A 13,944-nucleotide genomic window follows, 5' to 3' on the forward strand; every position below is an offset into this window, starting at 1 on the left:
TCACAGCATTGCAATGTAGCAGCCTCACAACCAAATACGGAGAAAAGAGATCGAAAGATAGAGCTTGTCTGCATATGAAATGACAACATTGTGCAGGGAGGGTTAGGGTTAGGCTTCAGGACAGGAGAGTTAGGGTTAGGCACTAGGAGAAGTGGTAGAGTTAGGGGTTTTACCACCAGCACCGTTGCCTTATCAGCTGCCAGAAGTCAGCACAATGTCACTAGTGAAGCCTCTTTTATTTCTGTCTCTCAAAGATATAATGAACCATACAATTGACCTGAGAAGTACAGACTTTTGCACACAACAGTGTGGATGTATGTGTGTTATATATAAATATATATATATATATATATATATATATATATATATATATATATTGTGTGTGTGTGTATATATATATATATATATATATATATATAGTGTATTTATAATATAAATACGTGTAACATTACCTAACTGAACTGCATATTTATGATCACAGTGCGAGGTATGAAGAGGTTATTGTTTATATTACAATTACAGTATGTGCTCACTGGCCAGATGCTGTTAACAGCTGTCACACTAATGTTCATGGAAGATGTTACCAGCAGCAAAAGCTTTGGAGTGCCACATTCAAGCCCCAAATCTAAATAAACTCTTATGTGATATTTGTAACGATCTAATTTCTGGTCCCTTTCTCCATGAGTTACTGACTGCCTTTTTTTTTTTCTTTCCCTGCAGAGGTTTCCGCAAGAGAATATGTTTCAACTTAATGTTCTCCAGGTAACACCTCACTCTTCCAACCACCATATGAGCCATAAGTTCATGTTTGTAATGTTTTATTGTCTAATTTATGTTGGGGATGCAATTGGAATTCCCAGCCTATGATGAGCAAAGCGCTTAAATGTAACTAAACCTAAAACATCATGTTGGCAAGCACTGATCCTTAAGGGTCTCCTTAGTAAGTGGGGGGAATGAAAGAATAGCTGCCAGCTTATAGAGAGAAGGCCACAGAGGGTTCATCACCCAGTGTGCATGGCAGTGTACCAGCGGTGGCTTTAAATCCACTCCTGAGAACAAGGTCTAAAGCTGCATACACACGTAAAGATTTTCTATCCAACCATCCAACTAGTTGATTGGTTGGAATGAAAATCTGGTAAGGTAAGAAAGCAAATAACAATCAGCAATTTGCTCCCAAACGCTGGAAAATGGACAAAAACTGTTATTTGAACAAATTGTTTAGATCAAACATTTAACAAACGTGTTTGAACGTCCATTTTCATCTGTTTTCTGGCATTTAGGAGCAAATTGCTGATCATCAGTTACTCCCATACGTTACCAGATTTTCATTCCAACCAATCAACTAGTTGGATGGTTAGACAGAAAATCTTTACGTGTGTATGCAGCTTAAGACACTCATTGATGTAACTCAGTGTAGTGGAAAATGATGAATAAGTTAATGATAAAATGTCTGTCACCCTCTGAAGCGCTGAAACTAAATTGTGTAAGATGTCACCTATTGATGACAATTCTCCAACACTAACTAAAGACAAATTGGCAGATAATGTTATATAGGGAAGTAACGAGTAACTTTCAAAATCTTAATAATGTTCACATTAGTCACCTAAATATATAGGAGTTTATTATATAAAGTAACATCATGCATTGTGGGCTAATCATTTGTTTCTCCTCTTACAGGGCCGCTACTGGGATGAATACATAGATTTTCTCTACAGTAAAGGAGTTTCTGACCTTAAATTGTTAATAGAAAGTAGTGTGAATCGGGTGAGCTCTAAGAAGAAACAGGAGGAGGAACTCCCATCAGTCTCACACTTACCATGATTCTGCATAATGCTACCAATCAATCTGACATGAACCATGGAAGTAACAGAGGTGTACCCGACTTTACTTTTAGGGTTTCTTTAGACAAAGTATTACAAACATGTACACATGTGTCCACATACATCTTATCTCCGTGTACTACAAGTCGCGCTAAACATAACACGTGCAACCATGTAGCTCCGATCATTTTAAAAAAAAAAAATTAGTGACTTCACCTTCAAATTTGTTTTATTTGCAAAGAGATGCAAATAGGACACACAAGCAACTTCTGCTGATTAAAACGATGTGACATGCCTACTCTGTATGTGACTGTGGGAGTACCTGCATGCAAAATGCTACCTTTTAGTGGATGTGACACTGTAATGTAGCATTTTGCATGCTAATACAGCTGCCTTTGCACATAGAATATAGGCATGCCGCATATCATTTTAATCAACAGAAGCTGTTTGTGCGTCCTATTCACATCACTTTGCGCGTTGAAGGTAAAAAGTCGCACAAAATTACGCTCTGCGCTACCGAGTCATGCCAAGGCGTGGAGCTACTAGAAGGGCTGTTCAACGCACAAGAAAGTAAGATGTATGTGGACACATCTGGAGGCAGCTATTTTATGGGCAGGAGATTGCAGGCCTAGGAACTACTGTAAGCCTCATAAATATATGGTATTGATAGTCTGCGTTTTCATAATTCAAATGCCACAAAATGATTCCCTCAACGGTGCACACCATAATATATTAACATATGTCATTTTTATAATTTGTTTTTCTGCAAAAGCAGATTACTGTTTCCATACAATTTTATTTATTGTTACAGTTTCCTTACAATTTTATTTAGTACATTTAAATAAAAATATATATTTTTTGTAAATAATAAGTGTTTACAGCTTAGTTCATGTTATTCAGCTGATATAACAAATATAAATTTTTGTGTGTTTTTCTTGATTCTTTTTTTTTTATTAAATAAAGCTGAAAAGGACGGTGATGTGAACAGTTTAACCTCACATTTGATTGTGAATTTTTAATTAAAGTTATATATGTGACACAATAATGACAAAGCAAGATATGATTTATTTATTTTTTTTTCCCTCCCAACATTGCGGTGTCACTTTATGTACAAAGAAATGGACTGGGCGCAGGAGTATCTTTGTAGTGCTTCTGTTCTCCCGATCACAGGAGTAAATAAAAGGATAGGCCTACTGGGTCTCGCTCTCCTTAAGTTGTCCCCATTGTGTGTAACCAATAATGTATGTTTATTTTTCAGACCCTAATGACAGCCCTAACATACGTTATATAAGAGAGATAGAAAAAGTTTAACAACCCCTGAAAGGTATATTTCTTATCTTTTAGCAGAGGTCAGACAGGGAGAGGTTTGTTGCACCAGTGTTTCTTCCATATGCATTGTCTATAGGGGCAAGGGGTGTTAGACATGGCATCATTGGTGTAAGTTCATGCCAGGTGCCCGTAGGTAAAATAGGCTGTGGTACCAGCTGCCCAGTGTCTCTCCAGCCAGCTCACTTTTGTATCCAGCTAGCCCAGCACCCCTCCAGCCCACATGGGTCTTATAAAAATGGGTCTTCTTATGGGTCTTCTACACCTTCTTCGGGATCTTCTGGCTGCTCCTCTTTGCACCCTGGCTCCTTTTCCTTTCAAAATCATAGGGGAAGGGGAGACCACTGCACTAACTCATTTGAATTAATTAACCCCAATCCTACATGTTCATAACAGTAATTTGTAATAATGGGTGGGGGTGCTGACAAGGATTTTAAACAGATTATGTACAAATATCCAAAGGAGGAGAAAAGATGTCCTATAGTGGCGCACATCAGACACAATATATGTTTATACACCATAAAATATAACTTTTATTATCTTAATTTTAAAACCTTGTTGTGTGAAATATTTTAAAACAATGAATAGATTTAAGAAGGAAAAGTTACGTTTGAAAATTAATAATAAAAAAATCACACTGACTCACTGTATGCTGCTAATTTATGAAGAATTGATTGTGTAATATTATAGGTATAAATAACCTTCACTTATTCCTTGTATATGTGATTATATTCAGACTTCCTCTGTAGGGATAAATTCAGTATCAATGTATCGCTATTGTATCTTCTTCAGTTATAGCAAAGTAAATGGATAAACAGGTAAGTATAATTCTTATAAATATCTCTCTGGTTATTTATAGAAAATTACCAACATAATTAACCTGAGAAAATCTGATATAAATATGGATTTACTAATAATGTGAATATATTAAATCATTCTGGTACAATGGATGCTGCAGATATGTTCCACTTGATATATAGTTTCTTCTCTAAATTAAATGTTATCAATCAATATTTATTTAAGTTATTAAGAGTGGAAATGGCTCTTACTAGATGAATTGCTTTCACCTGACACACGCCACACGTATCAGCACTAATTGTTTACATACAAAGTTTCTGTTTAAAGTAACAAATTGAAACATTTCTTTCCATTGGTACACGTCAGCACCAGTAGGAGCTTGGAAGCTAATAGAGGATTAAACTGTTTTTCACACATAAATGTTAGTTCCAAAGCCTGTCATTGTATCTAAAGGTCTCTCTCAAGGATTCCATTAGCTATAAATCTGTTGATCGTATTAAAAATGGTAGATTAAATGTAATGCTTTAGGGCCAGCAATGTTATCATCTCTGGGACCTTCACAACGTTGGGTATGTAGTCGGGAAGCCATCGGACCTAATCCTGACCGCGGGTTTCCTGACTATCTAATCCCAGCACTGGTCTAAAGACAGGCTTCACGATACCGACGCCTGTCGGACCTACACCGGGAGCCTGACGCCCGGCATCCTGATCGAAGGTACGCCGGGCGCGTATAGCCGCTGGGGGGGGAGGGTTAGGTTTAGGGCTCCCCGGGAGGAACTTAGGGTTAGGCACCCCCCTGGGAGGTTAGGTTTAGGTGGCGGGGAAGGGGGTGGTTAGGGCTAGGCACTGGGGGGTGGGGGTTAGGGTTAGGCACCCCTAAGGGAGGGTTAGGGGGGTTGAATACTTACCTTAGACGATCGGGATTTTCATTGCTGTCTGCCTCCCGCTGTTAGTGTTTGAAGCGCCGGCTGCAATTCCCAATGTTAATACTTATTGGTTATGCCCCTTAGGGTTAATTATCTTGTATAACGCTCCCTACAAAACTCTTTCAAGATGGTGCTTGGTTCTCTGTTACTATCGCTATATAAAGTGACACATGCACCACTTATTTAATCATCAATGCACTTTTGTTCGTGCATGGATGTCATCAGTACTCTGGTTCAGGAGTATTAAGAATTCCCGTATCTGATGTACAGTATATAATGCCCCAGATCAACTTAGTCTAATGAGGCATTTTGTCATAGTTATAACCATTATGCAACATCCTAAAAAGTAAACAATCTATGGGCTTTCATTATCAAGTCCATTGAAACACTAGACTAACACTGTTGTAAGGTGTATTACACATTTCATTACTGAATAGAGAAAAAGCAAAAAAATGACAGTGCTAAGAATCGAACCTGTGACTGTCTGTCTAAAGCTGTAGGACAAGTGCTCTAGCCCACTGAGCCACCGGACTTACAAAGGTTTTGATAACATTTTGTCATAATGGTTAAAAATTATGTCGCAATATTCAATATACTAAAAAGGAAACCATATATAGGCTTTCACTATCAAGTCCACTGAAACACTAGACTACTCCTGTTGTAAGGTGTATTATACACTACATAAGTGAGTAGATAAAAAGCTTACTCCGGCCGGGTAAGTACACACTTAGCCCGGGGATGGGGGGGGTTAGGTTTAGGGACCCCCTGGGGGACTTAGGGTTAGGCACTGGGGTGGGAGGTTAGGGTTAGGCATCCCCCTGGACGGTTAGGATTAAGGTGCGGGGAGGGGGGGTTAGGTTAGGGTTAGGCACTAAGGGGGAGGATAGGATTAGGCACCCCTAAGGGAGGGTTAGGGATGGAGAGGGTTAGGGTTAGAGAAGTTATTTACCTCCGTTGGGTATCTCTGCCGCCGGCATTTCAATCCCATTCCATTTGCATATATTAAATATATGCTATTGCTATTTGAATATATGAAATGTTTACTCATTGTGTCCTAGATAAGTCTTATAATATTTATTTCTCATATACTTTATTTTATCCTCAAGGTAAAAGTATGAAAAAGGAGTGGGGTTCCCAACACGCACCATAAAACTAAAGCGGTAGACCCAGTCACACTGTATCTTGACCTTAAATTAGAGTAAATGACTAAGGTGATATAACTAAATAATGTAACACTGAGCTAATGCCAGAATACACCTAATACGGATACAAATGACAAAATAAAACAGATGTCATAAAAGGGGGGGGGGGGTGTTATTATAGGAGCTGATGCTACTGTACACACACAATCCTAGAGCTGCAGCAGCAAAGCAGCCAGAGCCCCTCGCAGCCAGGCAGCCAGAGCCTCACCCCTCCCAGCCAGTCACAGAAGCTCCTCCCCAAAACAGACGAGGAGTTGCTCCCTGGTATTGATCACAGGCAGCCATTGTGTTGTTGCTGGGAGATGAGATCCAATCAGTGGCTGGCTGGCAACTATTAGCCTGGGGGGTAAATTAAATAAAGTGGCCCTCTCTTTATAACCAGCACATGGACGTGCCAAGAAAACTGAAGGCGTAGTTTATCTAATGGAGATGAGGTCTAAATTTATAATTAAATATATGAAAAATCATTGGTCATAACTCAATTCAAAGTGATGATGAATAGCCGCAGGAGGGAGCTCCCAGAGCTATTGAATTCAGCGTTAAGTCGGAGAATGCTGGTTCTTGCGACTTAACCTGGATGTTTAGTCACGAGAACCGGCATTCTCTGACTAAAGTGCCGGCAGCGCGGCTGTTAGCGTCACGCTAAGCCGGTAAACAGCCACGTGGCTGGCACTTTAGTCGGATTTCTCCTTACACCTTCAGGGGGTTACAAGAAGAAATTCTTTAGTTGGACCAAACAGCATACTGAATTAAATAGCTCCGGGAACTCCCTCCTGGGGCTATTCAGCTTAGTGCTTAATTGAGTCGCAGCCATTATGTCTAAGAAGAGCTATAATCAACTATATCACCTACCAACCCTGTCTGACAAACAGTAAGGTTAGCACACATATCGGTAAGTAATCCTGCCCAATGTGTGAAAAAATGATAAATCCCAAAAGTGTGTTTAGCAGTTTTTAATAACATCTGAATGATTTTCCATTTCCATACAATAGTATGATGGCAAAATCGTTAAAGAAAAGTGATATTTCTCTGCTTACTACATACCGATGTTCAATGTAAGTGTCAAATAGAGCTGGTGACAGATAGTGCATTTGACACTTACCATTCTATCCCATGGTAACATTCTGGATTACAAGTCTTAAACTAGAGGCATAACCGACCGATCGATATTTAACCCTCGTAGCAGGAGGTGGCAGAACAGTTTCTTTCGTTCTGTAATTGTTGGTTTAAATTTAATACTGTGTATTGTAAACGTTTACCTGAGTTGTGAGTGCATTGCATTGTAATTTCACTGATGCATGTTTTAATGTTGTAGTAACAATAAACAATTTGAATGTGATCATTTATTCATTCCAAGTGGCTTTTTCTTATCATATTTGCACACCTACTATTCCTAATTGGAATATACATAATTTCAGGAATGTTCCTATTCAGATGCACCGTCTCAATCTGTGATAATTTGGCTAACATGTCTGGTTCAGCTGACTAGAAGCTTTAACAATCCCTATATTGGGCCTGATTCTGAGCTGCTGGCAAAGTGGGTATAGCTGCGGGCAGCCGTGGAAGCTCGATTCACTTCTTTATGCTAATACGAGTACGAATATCCGTTCTGCCAACATATAACTTAATTTATGGACATCTATGGTTTCATTTCTTTGCATGGGTTGTTGCTGACATTTGGTGAAAATTTCATTACAATATCCCCATTACAAATATCTTTACTGAGAAAAATTTTGATGTTTTCAATACTTATTTTACCCGCTGTGTATATATAATATATATAGTCACATAAGTTAGAAAGGCGGCACTCAGAGACTTCACAAATTAAGCAAAGAACCCCATGGCAGGGGAATTTGTGTGTTCAACGTTCCGGGTATCGGATCCCCTTCCTCAGGACAAACAGTGTAAATATAAACAATATACAACAGTGTTAAATAACAGAATGTAAAACTCTTACCTCCCACCCTCAGTGACATCAGCTGCCTCAGGCTCCATCAGCTGGGCGTCATCCTCCGTATCCACCGGCCGCACCGTCCCCGTCACGCCGGAAGTGACGTCATCGGACCCAGCTTCGGAAACATGGCAACAGAAAACAACAAGTGTACTGCATCGAAGAAAAACATACAAGCGATGCATCATTAAACAGTGCTAGTAGTACAAATAATACAGAACAATCTTACTAAAAAGTGACATGTATGACAATGTAAAAAGTATGATTACATAAAAAAAAAAAAATTGGTGAAACATCTAAGGACATCTAGACCAATGCCATGGCTGTAAAATCATAATAAAACTAACTGAATTATAATAAGAAAAATAATTACAAGTGTGACGGACAGAGCCATCTGTGTAGTTAAAAAATCTGGTGCTCTGGCACCATCTAGTGACAAAAGTTAGACAGCGCAGCTGTGTAAGTGTGATACAGAAGATAGGCTAAAACAGGAAAATCAGAACTGCTGGGTAAGGAGACAGAGATTGTACATAATCCTAAATATTCAAATAACAGATTTTGTCATCTACAAGAACAATGTGGCTAAGAATATATCCTGGTTAATGAAACCTAAAGTCTTGTGTATTAAAGAAACCTGCTCAGACCCAGTGATTCATTAAGTCCCTGAGGAGACAGAGTATCCAGACGGTATATGTATGTCTGCACTGTAAAAAATGTCAGGCCACCGGCTGCTCACCCGCCCCCGTTTGAAAGGCCGGCCGGATAGCAGATCTATGTTGCGCCATGCAAATCTTAAATTGGCACTCAGTCTTGCCAATATAGTACAAGCCACAAGGGCAAGTTAAGACATATATGACATAAGTTGAAGTACATGTTAGCGACCATTTTAAGGGACACTTTTTCCTAGAATGGGGATGTAATATATGATCGCCAGTGCTCATGTAAGAACATGTAGTACAGCCCAAACATTTAAAGCAACCCTTCTTCCGACTCAGAAAGGTGTTTGGGGACAGTGCAACACAAATTTTTGTAGAAAATGGATTTCCATTCTGAACAAGTGTTCAATGGGTTTAATCCTGTTAGTCATTGAAGAATCGACACGAGAACGTAACATTACCAAAGAAAAAATTCTACTTAATGAAAATGAGCACGGTATCAGTATGACCGCCAACTCCTCTACGGATTGGCTAACCAAACTTAAGGAACAAATGGATTCATATAGAACAGAGTTGATGAATTACAAAAAAGAAAAACGAAGGAAAGTACAACTGGACTATACACAACATCGGGTATACCAATTGGCTAAATAATGCCCCAAACACTTTGTACAGAGGTCGAGAGTTTCAACATAAGAAGCGTTTTTCCAAAGTACGTTTTTCAAGTACATCAGCTAGTGAATCGGAAGATCCTTCATCTACATCTTGTATATCAACTTCAACGGGAATCCCTTTAGGGGTAATCCCTCTGGCTGGGGCAGCAACCCGAGGAAAAGACCCACGAGGAGAGGTGGACAAACGAAGAGGCAAACTAGTAAGAAGACCTCTACGAGCCAGGAAAATCTGATTTTCAATGTCTCCTCTGTTCAACTTTCAACATCAGAAACCAGTGTTTTGAGTAAAGCAGTGGTCGGGGAACAGGGATAAATTACCCCACATGGGGTAAAAATGAAATTCCTGGGGGTAATGGACGGACAGCCGGGCATGCATATGAATCATTCTATAATATATAATGATTCATATGCTTGCCTGGCTGAGCCGCAGGGAGTCTCTAAGACTGCAGTGCCGCGTTAGCCGGAGGTTGGAGTTCTCTTCTGAACTCCAGCTTCCGGCTCTCCATGCGCACTATGGGAGAGACGTCATGACAAATCAAGGGGGTAACGTCGGCGTATCTAAATATATTTTGGGGCAAAAGGTAAAAAAGTTCCCTGACCCCTGGAATAGAGGATTATCCTTCGTTCCCACGAATAAATCGGACAGTTTCAAATGGAAAATCGATATGTACAAATTTCAGAGAACATTACGCTTGAAGGAGCACTTTTCTAAACAACTGAGGTTGATTGATAATGTGGATCTTCCATCTAGGATAAAGAAATTAGGACCCCGTTCAAAATTTGATCCGCAGTCCTTCAAAGACTTTTAACAGATTATTAGGAGACTCAGGCAAGTCTTCAATCACTCCAACACGATACAATCTGTCTTTAGATGAAAAGAAGGCTCTCAGTGCTCTGAGTAAACGGACTGACATAGTGATTAGAGGAGCCGACAAGGGGGGCTCCATTGTCGTACAGGACATCACTGATTACATTAAGTAATGCAACGGACTTTTTAAGTGATACAACCACAGATGAGTGACTTGATAAGGACCCTTCTGCCTGCTACAAATGGGAATTGGATCAGATGATTGAAGAGGCTGTACAAGAAGGACACATTACAGCAGATATTGGTCACAAATTGAGCGTTCAACATCCAGTAGTCCCTATCTTACATCTTTGCCAAGATTCACAAGGACACACAGAGAACCCCTGGCAGGCCAATCATCTCTGCCAGGGGCTCTCTGTGTAAACCAGTGGCAATTTACCTTGATGCTTATATGCAAGCTTGCATACAAAACATCTTTACATACTTGAAGGATTCAAGTACTCTATTAAAAATCCTTATGGAAAAGAGCAAGGTAACTAATGATACAACTCTTGCCACATTAGATGTGACAAGTTTATATACTTGTATTCCACATAGGGCAGGTTTGATGGCAGTACAACATCTTATTACAGACAACTTACATTATAAAGGGCCTGATATTTCTTTTTTTCTCAAACTACTGGAGTTCACGCTGACTCATTATTTTCTATTCAATGGCAAGTTTTTTAGACAAAAAACAGGATGTGCCATCGGGTCATCAGTGGCACCCTTATTTTCCAATGCCTTTATGTGGGAAATCGAGAGGCGCCTATTTTTTGAACACACAGAGACCACCAAGTCAATCTCTCTATATATCCGTTATATAGATGTTCTTTTGGTGTTCTGGCAGGGAGATATTATGACGTTGGTAAACATTGTAGAAAACCAAAATCTATCAGATAGTCCTGTCAAACTCACTTTAACTCATGACCCCTTACAGATTTGTTTTCTTGATATTTTGATTAAGGTGGAGGATGGCAAAATAGTGACCTCGCTTTATTCGAAACCCACAGATCGTAATACTTTGCTACACTACAATAGCTTCCATCCAACCCCAACTATTAGGGAATTACAGTATTCACAATTTCTATGGGTCTGTAGAAGCAATACAAATATCGAAGAGACCCATAGACAATTAGAGCAGATGATTGCCAAATTTATAGAAAGGGGTTACTCTTTAAAAGATCTGCTGACAGCCAAAGAAAAAGCCTTAACACTTTCAAGAGAGCAATTATTGACAAATTAAGTCCCTTGCAAGCTCAGAAAAGGTAATATTCTCTGGGTTAATGAATATACCACCAGCAGTAAAATTACTAAAAAGAAAGCTCAGGAATATTGGCACATAAGTCTGATACTGACCTAAAATGTTTTGAGGAAGTAGGTATCATGCCCAGTTATAGCAGAGGTGGGAATATAAAGGACTTTGTTTTCCGTACAGACATCACGGGCTTTGATAAGATTGTACTGTCCCCAAACACCTTTCTGGGTCAGAAGAAGGGTTGCTTTAAATGTTTGGGCTGTACTACATGTTCTTACATGAGCACTGGCGATCATATATTACATCCCCATTCTGGGAAAAAATTTCCCTTAAAATGGTCCCTAACATGTACTTCAACTTATGTCATATATGTCATCTCTTGCCCTTCTAGCTTGTACTATATTGGCAAGACTGAGTGCCAATTTAAGATTCGCATGGCGCAACATAGATCTGCTATCCGGTCGGCCTTACAAACAGGCGGGTGAGCAGCCGGTGGCTCGACATTTTTTACAGTGCAGACATTCACTGGCTACCTTAAAACATAAAATCAATGATCATGTCCCGATTTCTGTGAGGGGAGGTGACAGAGGTAAAAAAAATTGTTGCAACTCGAATCCAGATGGATGTACCGTCTGCATACTCTGTCTCCTCAGGGACTTAATGAATCACTGGGTCTGAGCAGTTTTTTTTAATACACAAGACTTTAGGTTTCATTAACCAGTATATATTCTTAGCCACATTGTTCTTGTAGATGACAAAATCTGTAATTTACATGTTTAGGATTATGTACAATCTCAGGCTAAAACAGGAAAATCAGAACTGCTGGGTAAGGAGACAATCTGCTTTATCACACTTACACAGCGGCGCTGTGTCTAACTTTTGTCACTAGATGGTGCTAGAGCACCAGGTTTTTAACTACACAGATGGCTCTGTCCATCACACTTGTAATTTTTTTTCTTATTATGTTTCAGAGTTAGTTTTATTATGATTTTACAGCCATGGCATTGGTCTAGATGTCCTTAGATGTTTCACTAATTGTTTTTTTATGTAATCGTATTTTTCTCCTTCATCCACTAGGGGACACTGGAGTTCAAGACAGTGGGGTATAGACGGTGGTAGAGCAGAGCCTGGCACTTTAAATAATTTAAAAGTGTGACTGGCTCCTCCCCCTCTATGCCCCATCAGCCCCAGTTTTTAGAATGTGCCCGAGAGAGCCGGTCGCACATCTGGCTGTCTCCAGCCTTTTTCATATTTTTTATTTAAACAAGCATTGAGGACAGGCAGACTGCTTGCTGTGACAGTCTGCCTGCTACGGGGGAGCCGCCGGGAGGGCACCACACGGCTACTGCAGCCTGTGTCCGGTGACCCTGAGGAGGGGGCACCAGCAGATGGAGTCATCGGACCCTGCGAGGACCCGCACTGCTGACACCGGCATGTGTCCGGGTTCCTCGCCGCCCCCTCAGCCCAGCATCCCGGCCGCAACAGCCCGTAAGTATATCCCACCACTCCTGACTAGCTGGAGTGGTGGGCGAAAATGCTGGGCTCAGGACAGCGCGCGCTGCGCGGCTGTTACACAGCCTCCTTCCCCCTGCCAGTATAAACAGGCAGTGTCGGAGCTGCTGATGAGACCCGCTGCTGCAGTCAGCGTCCGGGTCTCTGGCTTAGCCTAGCCACTGTTACCCCTCTCCTATTTAAATGAGGGGATGGATAAAGCAAGAGGCCCCTCTACGTTGGTGACAGCGCGGTGCTAGCCGCAGCTGTCATTGAAGACGCCTGCTCCTCACTCCTATATGCAAGGAGGGAGACTGCTGCGTCCCACAGCTACCATAACGGGAGTCTGCAGCCCCGCTATTACAGCCCTGCATAACGGGGCTGGGGCGGGGCTTAAGGAGCCGCTCAACGTGGCTCTAAGTTGCCGCGCTGGCTTATGCTCATTAGCCGCTGTAGAGCGCGGTACAGCGCTCTTAGCGGTTGGTTGCTGTGCCGGTGCTTATTTGAAGAAGCACCGACGCTGGCTCTCACAGCACTATGCCTGCCTAGAGAGAGAGGCTGGAAGATAACATAGCGCTAGTAGTGCAGAGTCCCCGTTAGCGAGACGGGGTTGATTTACCGCCATTAATGTGGCGTTGGGGGCGGGGCTTAGCGGCGACCCGGCCAAGGCCAAAACGCTGGGCTCAAGGACAGCGCGTGCCGCGCTGCGGTTAGAAAGAGGCTGGAAGAAATTAGCACAGCTGCGCCTTTGTACGGGATCCCCCCTCATGTAGTCTGCACTGCAGCAGCATCCCTGAGGTTAGTAAGCGGCTCACTGTAATAATGCCGCTTCCCTGTACAACGCTCTGGAACATCCTGCCTGAGCAATGCCAGCAGTCAGTTCCAACACAGGTGGGCAAGCGCTGACCCCCCCCCCCCCTGCTCAGGAGAGAGGCTGGAAGACAGGACCCGCCATAGCTGAAATCGGCAGAGTCCGGGTCTCCTGCCCCTTCCCC

At 41.4% G+C, this 13,944-nt stretch overlaps 1 protein-coding gene across 1 annotated transcript in view; it reads left to right on the plus strand.

Moving 5' to 3' along the window:
- The window catches only part of CENPI (centromere protein I), a 131,371-nt gene extending 127,608 nt beyond the window's left edge, over positions 1 to 3,763 (plus strand). Inside the window, exons 20-21 of the mRNA XM_088466772.1 lie at positions 721 to 762; positions 1,678 to 3,763. Of these exons, the coding sequence (XP_088322898.1) occupies positions 721 to 762; positions 1,678 to 1,821 (186 nt within the window). The 3' untranslated portion in view covers positions 1,822 to 3,763. The remainder of the gene's footprint in view (positions 1 to 720; positions 763 to 1,677) is intronic.
- The last annotated feature ends 10,181 nt before the right edge of the window (positions 3,764 to 13,944 follow it).

Source organism: Taudactylus pleione, unplaced genomic scaffold, assembly GCF_031769625.1.
Source record: "Taudactylus pleione unplaced genomic scaffold, aTauple2 ptg000009l, whole genome shotgun sequence".
Taxonomy (NCBI): domain Eukaryota; kingdom Metazoa; phylum Chordata; class Amphibia; order Anura; family Myobatrachidae; genus Taudactylus; species Taudactylus pleione.